General features: G+C 43.5%; 1 protein-coding gene and 1 pseudogene across 2 annotated transcripts in view; both read left to right on the top strand.

Moving 5' to 3' along the window:
* KLHL6 (kelch like family member 6) overlaps window positions 1–21091 on the top strand; it is an 82438-nt gene that overhangs the window by 35312 nt on the left and 26035 nt on the right. The window contains exons 3-7 of one of the 2 annotated variants that reach the window (XM_002915705.4): window positions 715–1164; window positions 7966–8203; window positions 13281–13483; window positions 15128–15341; window positions 16672–17115. In XM_002915705.4, coding sequence (XP_002915751.1) covers window positions 715–1164; window positions 7966–8203; window positions 13281–13483; window positions 15128–15341; window positions 16672–16973 — 1407 coding nt within the window. In that variant the 3' untranslated portion in view covers window positions 16974–17115. Of the gene's footprint in view, window positions 1–714; window positions 1165–7965; window positions 8204–13280; window positions 13484–15127; window positions 15342–16671; window positions 17116–21091 lie in introns of those variants that run through there. The other variant, XM_011220347.3, reaches the window with a different exon arrangement.
* LOC117795582 lies at window positions 14064–14161 on the top strand (annotated as a pseudogene).

A 21091-nucleotide genomic window follows, 5' to 3' on the forward strand; every position in this document is an offset into this window, starting at 1 on the left:
ATATACTGAGATATTAATAGTAACTGTTAATATTTTGGTGTATACCCTTCAGTCTTTTTTATGCCTATATTCTATATTTTTTATAAAAATAGGATCTTATAATTTTGTGAAGTGCTCTTCTCATTTCATCTGCAAATACTTTAGTATATATCTCTAAAAGACAAGGATTCCTCTTGAAACATAATCACAACACCATTATCACACTTAAAATGAATACTAATCCAAATAAGGTCCAGACTTTGCACAAGGTTGATGTGTCTCTTACATCTCTCTTCATTTCTAGGTTCCTCCTCCCCATCTCTCTCTCTCCTTTACCCTTGTGATGTATTTGTTGAAGAAATTTGTTTCATAAAGTTTCTCACAGCCCGGACTTTGCTGATTGTATATTCCTAAGGTGCCATTTAACGTGTTCCTCTTTCTCCTATATTTCTTGTAAATTACTGATTAAATTAAGAGGCTTGATCAGATTCAGTGAACAGATATTTAAACTCAATACATTATGAACATTTTCTATATCATTTAATATTCTTTTACATGTCATATCAATGACTACAAAGTTGTCAAAAATAAGAATGTACATCATTTCTTTAGCTGGTCCCCTCGTATCATTCATTTGATTGTTCTAATTTTTTGTCACTACACACAACTTGCTGATAAGACTCCCTGTGGACTAACAGTTCTCTAGCCTGATTTGCCTCCCTTCTGTTCTCTTAGTTCCTGCGGATGGTGGATGCCTGCGCCAGCTTCCTAACAGAAGCCTTGAACCCCGAAAACTGTGTTGGAATATTGAGGCTGGCGGACACACACTCCTTGGACAGTCTGAAGAAGCAGGTTCAAAACTACATCATTCAAAACTTTGTGCAGATTCTGAACTCTGAGGAGTTCCTCGAACTTCCCGTGGACACTCTGTACCACATCTTGAAGAGTGATGACCTCTATGTGACCGAGGAGGCTCAGGTGTTTGAGACTGTGATGAGTTGGGTCCGGCACAAACAGTCAGAACGACTCTGCTTGCTCCCCTATGTCCTTGAGAATGTGCGCTTGCCACTTCTGGACCCGTGGTACTTTGTGGAGACGGTGGAGGCAGATCCTCTTATCAGACAGTGCCCAGAGGTCTTCCCACTGCTTCAGGAAGCCCGGATGTACCACCTTTCAGGCAATGAGGTGAGTTGACGGTGAGCGACCCTGTGGTTAAGCAGCAAAGTAGAGGAGTCAGCGGCCTCACAGAAATATAGGTGAGGCTGGCTTACCAATCCTTATGGCATAAAGAAGAAGACACTGCGCTGTTCATGGTTTGAGTCAGGCAGTTCCAGAAGTCCTGGATTTCTGATCTGTAAAATGGGGCTGATCATGAACAGCTACTGGGAGGACTGAGTGAGATAGGAAATCACTCAGCACCCTGCCGAGCACATCCTTCCTCTTCCCAGTGTGTAAGGGTGGAGGTTGGCGGGGGTGACACACACAGGACAGAATGTGCCCTGTCCAGTCACCATCCCATGGGAGTACCGCTTTCCTAGTTTGCCCGCTCTGGAGAACCTCAAGTCTCTTGGATATCCTGTGACGTTACCTTGGTTCGGACTGCATTGTTTCCTCCCCGAATTTCCTCAAAACTCACCTTCCTGCCTTCAGTCTGGCCTCCTCCAATTCATTCTCCAGCTGGATGATCTAAAACTCATGCCTAATTATTGTGCTCTTGGGCTCACCCTCTTCATGGCTCTCCATGACTCTGAGGGTAAAGCCCACACACTTCCTGCCTGAGCTCCCAGAGCCTCGCCTTACCTACTTCACCTCCTGCCACTTCTCTAGTGCCATCTCCAGCCTCTCCCTCCTGCTGGGCTCCTAATGCAGTGCTTACAGTTCCCCAAACTGGATGTGCTTTTTCATCCACTAATGCAGTTAATGCAGGTGCTGTTCAAGTAACTTTTTCCTCTCTCCATCCAGCTGACTTCTACTCCAGCTGCAAAAAGTTAAAGCATCACCTTCTTCAGAGACCTCTCTCACTCTCATAGCACCTGGTGCATTGCTCTGTTGTAGCACCAACCGCCACATGGTAACCATTGACTTCCTCATCTATAAATGTCTCTATTCTGGCAGCTTGTTATGGTCAGAAATATGTCTTATTGGGCTTTTCATCTCCAGACCTTAGGAGAATCCCTGGTATAGAGTAAGCGATTAGTAAGTGTTTGTTGAATGTATAAATTGGTACCAAGATGATGAATACACATATCATTTGGATGTACCTGGTTCTCCTTAACAATTTCTGAAGAAATGTCTTATTCAAAACTTCATAACGACAAAAATAGGCTTAGCGGAGAGGAACAAAACCATCAGAAAATAATAATATAGGGACAGTGTGTTAAGTTTATATGCATGAATACACACACCTACATGCCATTGTACAATAGTTCTGGAATAGGCTCCCAAACCTTCGTTAGGCCAGTGATAGAAATCCTAGTCCCAAGTGGATTAGAAATTATCTGAGACCCCTAGAGCCTCCTTCTTTTCCTGTGTGTCCTTTTCTAGCTCTGTGTTGTCCTCAGATTTGCTGTCACTGATTCACTCTGCAAATACATCCTTAAATGTTTGGTAGAATTTACCAGTGATACTATCAGAATCAGGAGGGGTTTGTTTTTTTCCTAAGGTTTTATTTATTTATTTTAGAGAGAGAGAGAGAGAGAATGCAAGTTGGGGAGGGAAAGGGACAAGCAGATTCCTCCTCTGAGTGTGAAGTCCGATGTCAGTCTCACAACCCTGAGATCATGACCCCAGCCGAAATCAAGTCTGACGCTCAACCGACTGAGCCTCCCAGGCGCCCCAGGAGTTTTCTTTGTGAGGTTTTTAAGTACAAATTGTATTTCTTTAACAGATACAGGGTTATCTCTTTCTTCTACAATGCACTTTGGTAGCTTGTGTCTTTCAAGGAATTTCCCCATTTCATAGAAGTTGTGGAAATTACTGGCATAAAGTTGCTCACAGCATTCCTTTATTATCGTTTTAATACCTGTAGAATCTATAATGATGTCACGTCTCTCACTCCAGATTTGGTAGGTTATGTCTCTTCTTTTTTTTTCCTGATTAGTCTGGTTAGAGACTGATTTTTCAATTTTATCAATTTTCTCAAAGAAACAGCTTCTGGTTTCATTTGTTTTTATGATTTATTTCATTTATTTGTATTCTGATTTTGATTATTTTCTCTTCTGCTTACTTTGGGTTTAATTTTCTCTTTTTTTAAGTGGAAGCTGAAGTCATTGATTTGAGAACTTTCCTTTTTTTCTAGTATCGTCAGTAGTGCTATAAATCTCCCCCTAAGTACTCCTTTGACAACATCCCATATATTTTAATAAGCTATACTTTTACGTATGTATATATTTTTTGCAAATAAATTCTGAACACCAACTGTGTGCCAGAAATGGCACCAGGCACTACAAAAACAGTCTCTGCTTTATGAAATTTATGGTCTGTCAGAGAAGCCAAGACACTAAGCAAATGAACGGTGATAACTAGATGGATGGAGGGAGTCCAGGCAACCATATGGGTGCTGCCTTCTGCTGGATATGTGGGTCGCTGGCAGATGGCTCAGGACTGGGTATCAAAGCCCTCATAAAACTGCAGACAGTGTCTGTCTTTACAGCTGCTCTCAGTTCAGTATTCAAAGTACAGAGTCTTGATCAACTACGCTTCCTATATTCTAGCTGCTTTTATTTCTGCTTCCTGTTTCCTAAGTCCCTGAAATGCAGGTGATAAAGGTTTTCTGCTGATATAAAATATCTCTGCTATGCGTTCTGCAAAATTGCTGCTATGAAGTATGTGCTGTGACTTTGGTATTTGCAGTGTGGGGGAGAGTGGCATTATGAATTTTGGATTTAGGAAAAGAGAGAATTCTGATATCTGAAGAGTTTCCAATGGCAGGACTTGGACTTTGCATTTAGGCAGATCTGGGCTTTAATCTTGACTACACAATTTACTGAGAGTGTGACCTTGGGTAAGCTACTTAACCGCTTGAAAGCTCCGTCCTGACCTGTAACATGGAGATAATAATGCCTACCAACTGATATAATTGTTTTGAGCATTAAATAGGATAATGAATGAGATGTGGTTAGCACAGTGTCTGGTGCATGGTAAGGCCCCGCAAATAAAGACTGTTCTCATTCTTTCTCAATTCCTTTATGGTGCACTATTTCTCACTATTTCTTTCTCTGAAGCTAAGATTTCTTTTTTTTTTTTTCACTCTCTCTTTTCTTAAAGATTTTATTTATTTGTCAGAGAGAGAGTGAGCACAAGCAGGAGGAGCAGCAGGCAGAGGGAGAAGTAGGCTCTTCACTGAGCAAGGACCCCGATGTCGGACTCAATCCTAGTACCCTGGGATCACGACCTGAGCCAAAGGCAGACACTTAACTGACTGAGCCACCCACTTGTCCCAGATTTCTCTTTTCATTATGTCCAAGGGTTGCTGCTTTATTGTCCTAAATTCTCCTCAGGGCTACTGAACTAACCGATCACTGTGATCTTCGAATTGGGGTCTCATTTCCAGTTCATTCCCTGAAACTCCCTGTCTGCTCACTGCTTGAATGATCTTAGGTTTCCTCCAGATAATAGTGGTCGAAGTCTAGAGGCCATTCTTTGAACACGCTTCTCCCCCTAACCTTCCTTTTCCAAACTTAAACCCTTCTTGTCCTTTCATCATCTCCCTCTTTTAACCTTATTTCTCCTCTAAGCTCATGGAGGTGGCAACAGTGGGATATTTTAGAACCCTAAAAGCAGATGTCAATCTACATTTGATTTAGGAGTGGTAGCTAGTACCTTTATTGAGAGAAGTCTTTTGGGGTAGAGATAGTTTCCCCTTTATTTCATTGCCTCTTAAATTTCCAGCAACCACCTTGATTTATACCAAAGTCTGCTCTGACATGTGTGGTGTCGCTCACTCCTGAGTGAGGCAGAGGCTCACCCCTGAGGACAGCTTTGTCGAAGCAGCACGGTCACTTCTGTTGGTCTGCTAGTATAGGCCCTGTTAATGAATAGTCAGCAAGGTGCAACTGTCTGTTCTATTTTTAACAATCTGAAAAGAAACTGATTAGGACTGATTGTTGCATGTGATTCACTGGCAAACACTCTGTGTGTCTGCAACAAACTTGCACATCTCTGACTTCAAGACTGGCCCTTGTCACGCTTTTGGGGTTAATATTTTGTCAAATGTAGCTGAATTTACAGTTTGTTAATAATGCCACCACTTGGGAGTTCTGTGGTGCCAAGTGATAAGGCAAGTCTTAATACCCAGCAAATCCATCAACTAGATGGTTAAGTATTAGTTATCTTTTGCTGTATAACAAATTACCCCTAAACCTTATAGTTTAAGACAACAAACATTTATTATCTCACAGCTCACAGGAATCTAGGCATGGTTTTGTTGGGTGGTTCTGGCTCAGAGTCTCTCATAAAGCTGTAGTCAAGCTGTTGGCAGGGGCTGCAGTCACCTCAAAGCTCAAACAGGGTTGGAGGTTGGATCAGCTTCCAGGCACACTCACAGGATTGTTGACAGGCGTCAGTTCCTTGCTGGCTGTTGGCTGGAAGCCACAGTTTCTTGCCATGTGGGCCTCTCCATAACAGCTGGCTTTTCCAGAGCAAATGGCCCCAGAAAGACTGAGAGCCATCAAGATGAAAGCTGTAGTGCTTTTTATAACCTGATTTCAGCAGTGGTAGACCGTTGCCTCTGCTGTCTTCTGCTGGCATAAATGCCTACCCTGGAAAAATGTCGGGGGGACAACAGAAGATGTGAATACCTTGAGGTGGGGATTGCTGGGCGCTGCTCAGCAATGTGATCTAGACTGGGAAAAAGTCTGTATCGGGTACTGGGTTACCTAGCTCCATTCATTCATTCATTCACTCACTCACTCACTCACTCATTCAGCAAATGTTTATAGAATCCCACAACCTCCAAGCACTGTTCTTGTTGCTGAGGATCCATTGGAGAATAAGGGCTTTTTTCTGTCATCAGGGACCTTTTAGTAAATTATAAGGAAGTAGGAAAAGGGCTGTGATGGGGAAATTCAGGACTGTGGGAACATGTGTGGAAAGTCAAGAATGGCTTCTTAAAGGAAAGGACAAAGGGAATAATGCCAATGACTTAAAGGGTAAATGGATGGGGAGGTGGTGTGGGAAATCAAGGACAGATATTATGGGGGGATCCAGATAGCAGATTAGGAATTCAGGGGTTTCAGTCAATGGGAGCAGAGTATTCCACAGCCCAGGACTCAGAAATGGGGTGCCAGGCTGGGGATCCCCTACTGGCCAGCAGGCTATTGAGGCAGGAGGGCAGCCACTGTGAAGAAGATGGGGGGCTTCAGAGGAAGGCTGAGGCCTGGCTTTCAGAGCTGGAATAAAGGTCACTCAGGGACCAGTTCTAGGAGGCTAGTGCTATCCTCTAAGCATTACTTCACAATCCCTAACCCTTTTGAAAGGACCAGATTAGTGCTAAAGGTTGCATTTCAACTGTGGAGAGGGGAGATTTAGGAGCATGAAGCAGGGCAGATAATGGGAAAGAAAAACACAGAGTGGCAAAATTTGTCTTTGCTGGCAGTTCATTGCTCAGATCCTGTCCTGCCAGCTTAGTTTCTCATGATGCTTCCAAGTTCCCAGGACCACCCCTCCAACCCTTATCCCAGCTGTCTTCTCCACTGTCAGTGTTCTCAGATTGTGCCCATTGCCCCACACATCCCCCTCTTCTTTCTGCCAACCTCCAAAAGAGAGTCCTGTGACACACTTTATGTCCATGAATTGAGGGTGCAAAATTTACTGTATCTGTCTCTTTGGTACAGAAAACCAAAGTCTCTTAGAGAAAAGTAGGGGTTGGGTGTTGGCTGGTCTGCTTACCTGTGACCATTGATTGGATTCACCACTTGAGGGGGCAGTTTTTGCTACTGTAACTTGTCATATCGGTGGTCAAGATTGAAGTTTCAAAGCCTGTGTGAGGTCAGCCTGACCTTGCAGGATACTTTGGTCATTGGGAAATGGGTGCTGTCTCCCAACAACCCACCTGCAGAACCTTCCCCACTGAGCCCAGGGGATAGATGGAACCAGGAGGAGGGCAGCTCTCCCTTTTCCCTAATAATGCCAGTATGACATCTCTAGCTGCTCCTACTGCCATGCCTGTCTATTAAGGGCTGTTCCTATGCCAGGTCCTCTGCTCATCTGTCTACATCGCAACCGCATGAATGCTCACAATGACTTGATGACACGGAAGTGATCACAGGAATTTATGGAGATCGCGTTGCTTCTCCAAGGTCACACAGCCACGGGTGGTGAAACCAGGACCAAATTCTAGTGTATTTGACTTTCAAACTTCTGTTTTTTCAGCTAGGCTCAAATGTTTGTGGTGTGTATTTCTTTGCTTGTTAAGGATCTGAAGGGTCATATCTTTGATGTTGGGACCCAGTCCTCCAGCGTCCCTGGCCACACCGTGCTCCCATTTGGTTCTTTTTCCCTAAGTCTCTAAGTGCTCTTTTGTGCCTACTGTCAGGACTTCTCTTTCAGAAGAGGCCTGGTGGTGAGCAAAGTCTGGGATAGCATTAAGAAATTGAAACCAGAAGGGGGTGGAAGGTGGCAGGAAATGAAATTCCAGGGTTCAAGCCTTTAGACTGGGCAGGAAGGGTGAAGTGCATTTGATGGTAAATGGACCTGGACTTCTTAGGATAGCAGCAGAAACAATAGGTAAACTTTGTTGAGTATCTATTATACACCGGGCCCCTTACAGGCCAGGCACACTACGTATGTGATACCATTTCATCCTCACCACAGACCTGTGAGGTGGTTACCACTAAAGTCCCCATTACACAGATGATGGAGCTGAGGCTCAAAGTGAGGTCACTTGGTGGCAGAGTTGGGAACTGGGCTCTGCTCTGTCTGGCTCCATAGCCTGGGCTCTGAACTTCTGTGTCATCCTGCCTTTATGTACTCCCATTGGTTTTCCAGATCATTTCGGAGCGCACCAAGCCCAGGATGCATGAGTTTCAGTCTGAGGTATTCATGATCATTGGTGGCTGCACGAAGGATGAACGGTTTGTGGCGGAGGTTACCTGCCTGGACCCCCTGCGGCGCAGCCGCCTGGAGGTGGCCAAGCTCCCCATGACGGAGCATGAGCTGGAGAGTGAGAATAAGAAGTGGGTGGAATTTGCATGCGTGACATTAAAAAATGAGGTCTACATCTCAGGTAAGCAGGAGCCACATGATGCCAGAGCAAGCCCCCAGTGGCACTATGTACTTCCTGAGTGAGAGCCAGGCAACCGACTTAGAAGAATTACTGTGAATGGCGATGGTCTAGCTCTGGCAGGGTCAGCACGTGGAAACCAGGAGCTCAGGTGGTCTTATCTTGGAAAACACATTCTTACTTAATAGACGCTAACCTGTGAGCAGTATTGTACTATGATCTGGGGGAGCAGGCAGACAGGTCCGGTCCTTCATGGAAAAGGAAGAAGGAAAGTGATACTAGAGTTTATTTGATATTTGCTAGAGGTATAGGACACTGAGCTAGACACTGGGAATACACCCAAACCTGAACCCTCATCTCAAATACACTGTCATATTTTTGGATGCTCCAATAGCACACAGTACTTTGTCATTTCTCACTTCTAAGTTATTGCGTATTTACAGTTACACTGCACCTGACTCCCATTAGTCCTTAAATTCCACGAGAGTCAGTACTGTATTGCCAGTTCCTAGCACTGTGCCTGGCTAGTAGTAAATGCTTAATAAATATTTATTAAGTGACAAAGTCTGTACCATCTTTACAGCACAGTAGATGAATTTACACTTTGGTGGTATTTATTTATTTATTTAAAGATTTTATTTATTTATTTATTTATTTATTTATTTATTTATTTGACAGAGATAGAGACAGCCAGAGAGAGGGAACACAAGCAGGGGGAGTAGGAGAGGAAGAAGCAGGCTCATAGCGGAGGAGCCTGACGTGGGGGTCGATCCCATAACACCGGGATCGCGCCCTGAGCCGAAGGCAGATGCTTAACCGCTGTGTCACCCAGGCGCTCCTACACTTTGGTGGTATTTAATCATTTGTCTCTCCCATTAAATCTTTAAGGTAGGTGATTTTAATCCCCAGGTTACAAATGGAGAAAATGCAGTCTCTGAAGGATTATAGAATGTATCTGAAGATAGGTCACACACTGGTAAATGTCAGGCAGGGTCTCAACCCAAGTTCTCTGAGTCCCATGCTCTCCCCAAGACATCAGAAACCACCTAGCTCTTCTTGGGGCCCCAAGGGAGGAGACAAGCCTCCCTTGTCCTCTCTCGGAGACTTTTCGAATCTGAACTTGTTTGGGGAAGAGCTTCTTTCCAGAACTGACGTCCTCCAAAATCAAGGGCAGGTCAGTTCTTCCCTGGGTGTGCTAATACCATAGATTAGGTAATAACTTTCATTTATCTTTAGAAATATTTTTTTACAAAAATAATTTCATATTGGCTTAGAGTAAGTAATGCTAGTTGCTGTAACAAATGCTAAATCTCAATGAATTATTGCAATAGTATGTCGGGTGAGTGGACCTGCTTCACTCAGTCATTCAGAGACCTGGGCTTCTTCCATCTGATGATGCTGCCATTTTCCCCTGGTGGCCTTCAAGGTCGATGCATTTCAGGAAAGGAGATACTGGATGGGTTGAGAAGGCACACCTGCTCATAGCAGCCTCAGCGTGTATGGGAGGCATCAATCTATCACATTCTATCGGCATAGCCACATGCCCCCCGCCCTGCACTGCCAGCGCCCATGCAGGTGGACTAGGAAATGTAGTTTAGCTGTGTGAGCAGGAGGAAAAGACAGGTTTGGCAATCATAGTTAGTCTTTGTCACATACACTACACATGTTATTCTATAGCTCATCCTTCCCTTCATTTCGATTTGTTGTTGTCTATTAAAAAATGATACAAGTAATACATGAAGTCATGCTTGTTACACACAGTTAAATCACAGAAACTTGTACTTCAATTAACAGTCCATTTTGGACATAATTACATGTTGATATAATGAATCTATCATATGGATTAAGTCTGTTGAATGAATGAAACACAATTTTTTTTAGCTTTTATTTTCCCGCTGGAAAAAATGTTGCAATAGGCATTTTATTTCTTTTTTTTATTTTTAAAAGGATTTTATTTATTTACTTTGTGGGGGGAGGAACAGTGGGGGAGGGAGAGGGACAAGCAGATTCCACGCTGAGTGTGGAGCCCCATGCAGCGCTTGAACCCACGATCCTGAGATCATGACCTGAGTCGAAGTCAGAAGTCAGGCGCTCACCCGTCTGAGCCACCCAGGTGCCCCACAATAGGTATTTTAATACACATAGGTTTATGAACTTGTGCTGCTGTTTGGAGAGATTCCTGGAGCTGGTCATAAGAGATGTCAATTTAGAATTTTTGTAGATATTGCTAAATTGTCCTCCAGAAAGTTTGTACCAATTTACAGTTCAACCAATGTTGAAGGACAGTGCCCATTTTCTACATCCTGGATAACGTTTGTTATTATCAATTACATTTTTAATAGCCTAGAATGTTTAATTCATTAATTAATTCATTAGTGATGTTAGCATATTTTCATATATTTATTAGCTAACACTTTATTTTAAAAAATTATCTATTCCTACCCTTTGTTTTTCTATTAGTTGTTTGTCTTTTTATTAATTTTTTGGAGTTCTTATTATATATCCTTTGCTATTTATTTTGTAAATAATTTCCCTCAGACTATGATTTTCTTTTAACTTTGATTTATATTTATATAGTAACTTTCTTTCCTATGTGATCCTATGTTTCATGTCATGCTTAGAAAGCCCCTCCCCACTCCAAGATCATCAACCTCTTCTATATATTCTCCAGTTACTTTTATATCATTTATTTTTGAATTTTATTTTAACTGTAATGTGAAAGAAGGATCTAACTTAATTTTTCTCCAAATAAATAGCCAGTTGTTCTAATACCATTTATTTAATGATCTTTATATCTTTCAGTCTCTTCTGTATTCTTGTTTTTCATTGGTCAGTTTGTCTCATCTTATGCCAGTACCACACTGCTTTCATTATCATAGCTTTTTGGTGTATTTTGATATTTGCTGGGAAAGCCTTCTTCTTCTTTTTTTTTTTTTTTTATTTATTCAACAGAGATAGAGACAGCCAGGGAGAGAGGGAACACAAGCAGGGGGAGTGGTAGAGGAAGAAGCAGGCTCATAGTGGAAGAGCCTGATGTGGGGCTCGATCCCGTAACGCCGGGATCACGCCCTGAGCTGAAGGCAGACGCTTAACCGCTGTGCCACCCAGGCGCCCCTAGGAAAGCCTTCTTATTCATTCTTTTTCAAAGTTTCTTAGAAATTTTTCTTAATTTACTCTTCCAAGTGAAATTTAGGATGATCTCTTCAAGTTCCCTGAAAAGTTTCAAAAGCACTGAGTGTATCTTAATTAACTTGGGGAGGGTTGACATCTTTGCAATAACCTGTCTTCTCATCTAGGCACATGATATGCTTCCCACTTAATCAGGTCTTCCTTTACATCTTGAAGTAAAAATCATAGATTTTTCTTTTTAAGACAGTGTACATATATTTCTTTGAACGCATATAGTTATTTTATAACTTTAAAAAAAGATTTTATATATTTATTTGAGAGGGAGAATGCATGCATGTGCGTGTGAGGGGGGAGGGGCAGAGGGAGAGAATCTCAAGCAGATTCCTCGCTGAATGCAGAGCCCAACATGGGTGGGGTTCAATCTCATGACCCTGAGATCATGACCTGAGCCAAAATCAAGAGTCGGACACTTAACCAACTGAGCCACCCAGGAGCCCCTATTTTATAACTTTTGACACTACCTAAATGGGATCAATATCATACACCCTGTTTTGAATAGAGACCTCTAAAAGGTGTACAACCCAAGGGAAAATGGCTAAACTATATGAACAAAAAAATCATGGAAGAGGAAGAAGCTCAGTCTCTCTAGCAGCCAGGAAAAACCAAACTATGACATTATTTTTCTCCATCAGCCTATAAAAAGAAACAAACCCCAAAAACACTCTTAATAACATGCTGTGGGTAGGGCAGGGGAAGGTCAACCAGGACAGCTGTGGAAGGCGCTTTGGCAACACCTATAAAAATTAAAAGTGTGTGTGCCCTTGACTTAGAGATCTCACTTCTGGGCTCTACCCTAGAGAAACACTTACCCAGGATACAGAGCATTATCAGTGATACGCATTGCCCCACTACTGTATAGTTATCAGTCTGAAAAGTACATCTTTTGCTTTAAGTAGTTGGTGGTACTCTGTGCTGATGAGGAATGGAAACACAAGGCTAATAAAATATTTCATTAAAGTCACAAAAAAAATCAGTTCTCCTTTGTCTTATTCTCTCATCCTAACTGAATTATGTATTTTCTGTTTATTAAGAGAGTGGTGTTGAAAAGAATATTTACCAGCTCATTCTCAAATTATCTATTGTGAGCATCTCATTCTTTTTTATTTATTTTTTTATTTTATTTTATTTTTTTAAAGATTTTATTTATTTATTTGACAGAGACAGAGACAGCCAGCGAGAGAGGGAACACAAGCAGGGGGAGTGGGAGAGGAAGAAGCAGGCTCCCGGCGGAGGAGCCCGATGTGGGGCTTGATCCCACAACGCTGGGATCATGCCCTGAGCTGAAGGCAGATGCTTAACAGCTGTGCCACCCAGGCGCCCCTCATTCTTTTTTAATAAAAATTATTTAACAATAGGACAAATCCCACTTAATGTTTTTTGTATATATAAGATTTGAACTGAGACCATTTTGTAAGATTTCTTGGTGATTTTTACAGGTTTTTATTTGTCTAAATAAGTAAGCAAACAGAACTTAAGGTGCCTTCTAATTTGGCTGCTGGTCAAGGCCCTATTATCCCCACATGCAATGGTTCAACCTTACCTGTCCTGCCTTACTTCCTGCCCCTTGGCTGCACAGACACTGAGTCCAGGTGCCTGCTGGCCCCTACCCACCCACGTGGACTTGTGTGCCGCTTCCCTGAAGACTTCTCTGGACCCAACTCATTCAGCCACCTCTTCTCTGAACTCACAGCACAGAGGTGACACATGACACAGTCCGGTACACAATTCACCCCAGCCTCACACTGGCTCTCTCTATTCCCCTGTGTTGGCTCTGTCTCCCCATCCAGACCACACACACCCTCATGATCTCTTAAGGACTGTGGGAAATTTTGGGAAAAACTGCATTTCTGACACATCTGGTGGTTTCTTAAATGCTCTGTATCTCTTCTAGGTGGCAAAGAAACACAGCACGATGTTTGGAAATATAATTCTTCAATCAACAAATGGATTCAAATTGAGTATTTGAACATAGGCCGCTGGAGGCATAAGATGGTGGTGTTAGGTGGCAAGGTCTATGTGATTGGAGGTTTTGATGGCTTGCAGAGGATCAACAATGTGGAGACCTACGACCCCTTCCATAACTGCTGGTCAGAGGTATACGAGATTTATTTCTATGAGTAACTTTGTATTACTACTTCAAAGCTTGAAAAAAAAGTATATGCCCGTGTAGGCATATGGCTTTCTGATCTCTCTGCTCCCACTGAGAACATTGTTGGTGGCTCTGAACTTCCCTCCTAAAAGGAGCCATGGCTTCAGCATTGCTGATCAGGTCACAGAAATAACTTCCTTCCAGGTGGGGAAGCTCTGTGTGGGCAAGAACCCCAGGTGTAGAGGGGAGGCTTTGACCTAAACTCAGTCTGCATGTCTTAGCTCAGAGTCTCTGTCTCCTCACATGCCACCTGTTGTCTCCACAGTGGGCATACAGGGATCCCTTTACTACACTGTTAACTGAGTCAGAATCATTTGGTAGTGTTTAGAGGTTAACTCTTATTTATTTGCCTATTGATGATGAACCATTTACATGCTGCTTGGAAGACTGTAGCAATTCAACCTCAGGTGTATATCATTGCTAATCAGTGGGCATAGAGTTGCAATTATACAAGGGGAATACGCTCTGGAGATCTGTCTACAGATAATAGTACCGCATTTTTTGCTTAAAAATATATTAAGAGAGATCCTTTTGTAATTCATAAACATGATGATTGCAAACTGTTGTGTGACATGTGCCTCCCTCAAACCTTGTTATGACCTTGGCACATTACCCATCTGACGTGGGAAAAAAACTTGCTAAAAGAGTAGATCTCGTGTTAAGTGTCTCCATAATAACAATAATAATAACAATAATAGTAATAATAATAAAGTAAAGCAATCTCACTTCCTGTATTTTCAGGTTGTGCCCAATTTCAAACTTTCTCCTTATCAGATCATATGTCAGAGTCTGTTCCACTTTGGGGACTGTAAAACATGATCATCAGAGGCACAAGCAAAGGTAGCCAGGTTGTCATGGCATCCAGCCAATATCTGTCAACCTGAAAACTGCTATATAGCCCTTAATATTTACGGGGGTGTGCCCCAGATCTGCTCAACTTGTCAGTCCTGTTACAGAGTTGCTCCATGACCCAGGAGGGCCATGTCAGTGGATAAGAGGCTCTGGGAAGTCCCCTTGAGTGCCGTGGGGTTCACAGGGTGGGGGCACAAGTCTGGCTTAAAACCCAGATCTTCATTTTGCCCCAGAGTGGAAGTCTGCTTACCTATGGCCACCTGAAACCCCTATACCAGCTCTTCTTCCTAGATAGAATCAATAAGGACAATGCCTGACACATAGTAGGCACTCAGTAAATATTTTTGAATGAAAGAATACATGAGTGAATATAAATATGCACGTTTGAGAAAGCATTTTCCTCCAACATTGGCTGGTGTCATCTGTATAAACACTCATTCCTACGTACACCTTTCCTCCTCTGATAACTGAGCTTTGGAAGAAACAGGCTGGAAACATCCATCATTCAGCCTGCTCTAGCCTGTCCTGAGCCTGTATGGAGGTTGGGAAATGTGTGCTTTGACCTCTCTGCATCTCAAAGGGAGTCCAGCCCACAGGCCTGGGTGACTTCAGGTATAGGATGCCCAGGCTTGTGTCCCCTAGCTCCTGGCCTGTGTCCTGTGAGCTGCTCCGGCAATCTGGGAGCAGTCTGTAGCTGTGTGACTAACAGCTTCTCCTGGTGCCCTGTGCCTCTGCAGGCAGCACCCCTTCTTGTCCACGTCAGTTCCTTCGCAGCCACCAGCCATAAGAAGAAGCTCTATGTGATTGGAGGAGGACCCAATGGGAAACTGGCCACAGACAAGACTCAGTGTTACGACCCTTCAACTAATAAATGGAGTTTAAAGTCATCCATGCCAGTGGAGGCTAAATGCATCAACGCAGTCAGTTTCCGGGACCGCATCTATGTTGTTGGTAAGTGAATGAATGGCATCTCATTTATCTGAGGCCCCCCACCCATGCAGCCTTGCAGGTAGATCAGATAAGGCCGTCCTGGGAACTCATGGTTTCCTGTGGGTGAGGTTGAAAAGGAAGAGAAGATGGGATTCGTCCAGGCCTTGGTGGAATTCGTCTTGCAGTCCTGGATGCAGAAACAGCCCACTTTTAGGGAACATACAAAGCAGACTGACAGCGGGGCCCAGTGGAATAGCCAGAAGTTGCTACAGGAACAAAGCGTATTGTAAACATTAGCAAATGTACAGAAATTGAAATGTGCACAGTATATATGGTAAGTGACTGATAAATCGTAGCTATCATCATTTCTTATTTTGTGTTCATGGGAGTTTTACTCTTTCCACTTGCTTTGGGGGCTCTGAAAAGTTGCATTTAGCCCAAAGGAAAGCCTGGCTGGCCAAACCACAGTTGGCAATGTAATTGTTAAGGATGATGGATCTCAATCCTGACTACTCATGAGAATCACCTAGGGAGCTTTTTACAGAAACATGCATGCATAGCTGGAGCTTACCCCAGACCAATGACATCAGAATGAAAGGGAGGACGTTGGCCAACAGGGCAAGGTGTTTCTAATGTGCAGGTTATTTTCCTGTGTGGCTACGATTGAGAGTCACTGATTTAAGGAGATGCCAAAAATATGTAACTCCAGCAAACAAGAGCTTATCAGAGAAGCCTTCCTGGAGGCAAAATACAGGAAGAGATTAAGGAAAAACCCCTTCTCTCCCTTGCTTCAGGTTTCCTGTAGCTGTATGGTCAGTCTCATAACTTCAAAGCTCATCTTAATTAAGATGGTATCTTGGACTGGTGTCCCAGGTCATGCTCAGTCTACAAAGAGATGCCACCGCCTCTAGTCACTGCCATGTGTTGATAGCTTGTATGCTCCAGGCCTTCTGCAGGTGCTTTATGCACATGCTCCTCTGATACCTTAAAACCACCTCTGTCTCAGGGCTTATGGTTGCAATAAAAACATGGCAGAGCTGGGATGAGCTGAGTGCACCTGATACACCAGGTGGTATTTCTTCTAGGGAGCTCCCTTAGGGTACATTCTCGCACCATGTGAAGCCAATTGTCCTTTAGCACCTGATTAGTGCCTGGCCGCAGAGTTTAAAGGGCTCTGCGAAGAGCGTGAGACTTACTGCGCCTGTACCATTGGAGCTTTCCGGAGAGCCATGAATTTACCCTTTCTATTGGCAAGATGGTAGACTTGACCTACCAGAAGTAGGACTTTTGTGGGTAAAGGGGAAGAAAACCAGAACAGTGAGAGGCCCACCGTGTTTCGCTTCCTCTTCAGGAGGGGCCATGAGAGCGCTGTACGCCTACAGCCCCCTGGAGGACAGCTGGTGCCTGGTGACCCAGCTCAGCCACGAGAGGGCCAGCTGCGGCATCGCGCCCTGCAACAACCGGCTCTACATCACCGGGGGGCGGGACGAGAAGAACGAGGTCATCGCCACCGTGCTGTGCTGGGACCCCGAGGCCCAGAAACTGACGGAGGAGTGCGTCCTGCCCCGGGGGGTGTCGCACCACGGCAGCGTCACCATCAGGAAGTCTTACACCCACATCAGGAGGATCGTGCCCGGAGCAGTGTCGGTGTGACTCGCGAGGGCGCAGGGCGGGGCCGCGGGGGCTCAGGGCCAGGTGCCGGGAGACCTCCCTCCGCACCCGTTGCCCGGGTTCGTGCCACTAAAGACAGCAGGCTGGGCTTGAGCCACAGGCCCTACACCTGGGCTCCCCGCGGCTCCCTGTGGGGGCTCCTTGGAAATCACAGCTTTGGGACACTCGGGACCAGCCAGGAATGTTTCCGTGACCTACCTCAGGAGGAAAGAAGAATATTTAACATTCAGGACACACCCGTCCCATGCCAGGTTCTGTGCCAGGCACTTGTGTATGTCAATTCATTTAACCATCATAATGACCTGGTGACTGGATATTATCTCTTCAGTCTTACAGGTGAGGAAACTGAGTTTCAGAAAGGCGGAGGGCTTTGCCCCTGCTTACTCTGATTGTAAGTAGCTAAGCCGGGAGTCCAAACCCAGCTCTTTCCATTGCAAGGTCAGTGGTGTTCTGTCATGCTATCTCTGAGTAGGAAACAAACAGAAACTGGCTCATTTTTTGTTCTGACAAATGTGCTAAAGGAGTCACTCAGAAAGGCAAGGAAATAAAGTTTTTTTTTTTTTTTTTCTTTTCTTTTTCTCTTCTATTAGAGCCTTCGGCTCCTTGCCAAGAGTGTCTCATATGTTGTTCTATCGGACAGGACTGGGAGATGGGTCTGGGAAGACTTATCTGCTTTGAAAGAGACCAAAGACTTTTGTCACATCAAAACCTCTCTTTCTTATATGTACCCCATGGTGGTGCATTCAGACAGACCAGAACTGTCATTGCCAGACAGAATTGTACCTTCAGCACAGGCCGGTGGCCTGGCCTCCACATGTCCAGTGCCTATAATGCAATGTGGAAAGGGTTTTCCAGAGACTCAGAATACTTTTTTTTTTTTTTTAATGTAAACATCCCTCCACTGCTGGCCACTGCAGGAATGGCTGACTCTTCTTGAACCGTATACTTTCTGTCTTTTAGACTGTAATTTGAGTCCATGTCCCTGAGGCCCCACCTTCCTGGAACCTTAGTTTTCAGGATCCTTTGAAGCCTTTCTGTTTGGTTTTTGGATCAGTCTGGCACAATTTGGACTCAAAGAATGGAGTCTGTCCTTTCACTCTAGGAGATAGAGCTTTCAGAGGAGCTCACTGGAAATTCATTCTAATCCCCAAACTGGGGAGACAGATTAAGAGATTGTTTCATGTGCCGTACTTAAAAACCAACAACAAAGGTAACAACATAGTAACTGCATTACCCAATGTGTTTTATTTTCATCATATGATTTCAAATCTCTTTACAGAGTTTTATTTCATGTCAGATGCGGCAGATCGTGCTTGTACTTGAGTAGTTTGGGAAGTTAGAGGTATTAGAGTTGATAGTGAGTTGAATTTTCATAGAAAAGTTATGGTTAGAAGAAGCTGAAGTTCAAGGTGTTAAAAAAAAAAGACTTGGAACAGTACAAATGAGATTTCTATGTATGCTTAGGTCATTGAGGATAAATATAAACACATGTCGGTGTGTGAAAAGCTCTGTGCCTTGGGGTCAGGTTAGGTTCAGCTCCCTGCTCTGAAAAGCAGGATGGGAAAATACAAACGTATTTCTGAAAATTTAGAACACATTACAGCAAGTGATGTACTTATGAGCACTAATAACCTTAATGAAACTTTCAACTGAAACAATTTAATCTAGTTCCATCTAGAAAACACTCAAGGAGTTCTGTTTGTCAAGACTTGGGGACACCAATGAATAAGACAAATTCCCCCCAACCAAGAAACACTCAATAAAACAGTAAACAGGCCACTAGATAACATCATAAGTTTTCTTATCATCCAGTTAGAGAAAAATGAGATGTACATGAAGTTATGAGGTTACATCCATGTCTTTATTGCCCTCCCAGTGGTCATTTTGAAAGCTGTGCTCTTGGGTCAATGATGTAGCCATTGCTTATATATTTGACTTTTTTGAGATCGCCTTCAAAAACCACTTATGAGCTATAGGAAAAATCATTTTCCCAAGATCATTTCAGGGAAGAACTTCCAAGAAGGATATCCAATGACAACATCAATGGCATATGCAGAGAACTCCCCTAGGAAAGAGAGTGTTCCTTGTCATGGCAGTCCTTTGATAAGAGCGATCAGCAAATTTTGTGCCCATCAGTGGATCAGCCCTACTTTGGGAAAGTGAGGATTTAGGATCTCTGTGTTATAAATCTGGTTCTAACTGCAGGACTCAAGTATCAGGACTAGTTCAGAATACCTAAATGAAGGCAAGGGAAGGATTCTATGTGATTTTTATGTCCCCAGATATGCAGGTGAATTATAAAATCTCAGGTGCCCGGCCCTCAAGAAATAGGATCTCAGTAATGGCATGGGTTGGCAGACAGTTACAGCTGTTAAGACGGTACGGAGTTCTGCGCTTAAAGCTGCCAGTCATCCGCTTTTAGGGAAAGAAAAGAGTTCAAGTAATTTAGAGAAACTTTATAAGCATATCAGGATTTAAGCTTCTAGGCACTAGCCAGGGACGGAAACTCTTAAAATCTAGTTTCCATTCACAAATAAACAATGAATCGAAAATTTAGTTTGTGTAGCTGTCATAACCCATCCCACCAGCAGGGGGATGAGGCAGATGGGGGCCGGATGAGCCAGAGGCAAAGGGCTGGAGGACTGAGGCAGGGCACAGCTGACTGGACCTGGAGCCCGTTGTGTGACAGAACAGGGTGCCCCTTGTTGGAAGAGGATGAGCTAGGAGGAGGAAGAGGAGGTCCTTTAAGGAAACAGGTCTAGAAAATGATATGGTCCCTAGAGTTTGTGAGCATGACTCTATTCTCAAAGGCAAGGGAGATAAGGAACACGTGGTTCAGGCAAGTGGGTTCCAGGAGAAGAGAGGCACAAGTTTGAAAGGACTGGCAGCCAAACCCACTTGTTAGCGGGGGGGGCTCTGAGCTGCTTGGCTGTGTCTCCTCTATTTTACTGGACCTAAAATGAATGAGGCCCAGAGGCTCTGATGGGATGGAAACTGTAGGAGAGGTTGAGGGACCGAGTTGTCAAAGCTGGTCTGCAATGGGCAGGGAGCTAAGCTCACCTGAACATCAACAGATAAATGTTCTCTTCTTAGCCTTCACCACATTCTGCAATCAGTGGCTTCAGGAAAGAGACACACTCACACACTGCCCTTGAACTCAAACTGTGATCTCAGGGAAATACAAATACTGTTTGCATATAGCTGTGAAACTATAGCTTTGCTATTTATAAAAGCACTTGAGGTACTGTTGTCATTTACAAATCCTACTTGATTTTGAAAAAGAGAAGTACTCAGTAGAATTTTCAAAGTGAGTTGATACCACTGGAATTTCTTATATAAGGTCCTAACTTGGGGTTGCATAATCATTTTTTCCCTTAATATCTGATTTGAGTGTTGTATTAGATCTCATAATCTGAAGAGCTAACCTTCATGGAAATCCACAAATATCTCAGATTTGGCTCTTGCAAAACCAATTTTGACAGGCCAGATTTTCACATTTATAGGTAAAATAGTCGATGCTTAGTTGACCAAATCCTTTAAGCATTTTGGTTATGTGAATTTGTATTTTTAAATTATCAAACTAAGGATATTGCTTATACATAAATATACAAATAAAGTTGTATTTATTCAATAACGTGTGGAATGGATAAGAATGTGTTGTACACAATCACTAGGTGATTTTTTTTTTTTTTTGCTCGTTTCAGTTGATGTGACTAAGCGGTATCTGAATGGAAATTAATGCAGGAGGTGGAAATTTAAAACATTTCAGTTGGTTCAACAGGGTTTTGATAAAATCATAGGATAGAATTGATCAGAGGTGGTCTATAAAATGGCAAAAAAGTAGACAGCCTTTCCCTCCCTAAAGTCTAATTGCCTCTTTGAGCGTGCGTTTGCCAGCCCACTTGCAAGCTGTATGATTCTCATCCTGCCTGCCTTACCCCTTCTTACAGGAGGCCCCCTTCTGGGTTTCTCATTTCTGGTCTGACTCCTAACTGTGCCTTCACCAATGTCACTGTGTTGTTTCTGAAGTCTTAACCGACCTGTGTTTCTCAAATCAGGGCACGTGGAACTTGGCATGTGAGACAGAGAGCTGTAGTTTT

Source organism: Ailuropoda melanoleuca, chromosome 1 (assembly GCF_002007445.2).
Source record: "Ailuropoda melanoleuca isolate Jingjing chromosome 1, ASM200744v2, whole genome shotgun sequence".
Lineage (NCBI taxonomy): Eukaryota > Metazoa > Chordata > Mammalia > Carnivora > Ursidae > Ailuropoda > Ailuropoda melanoleuca.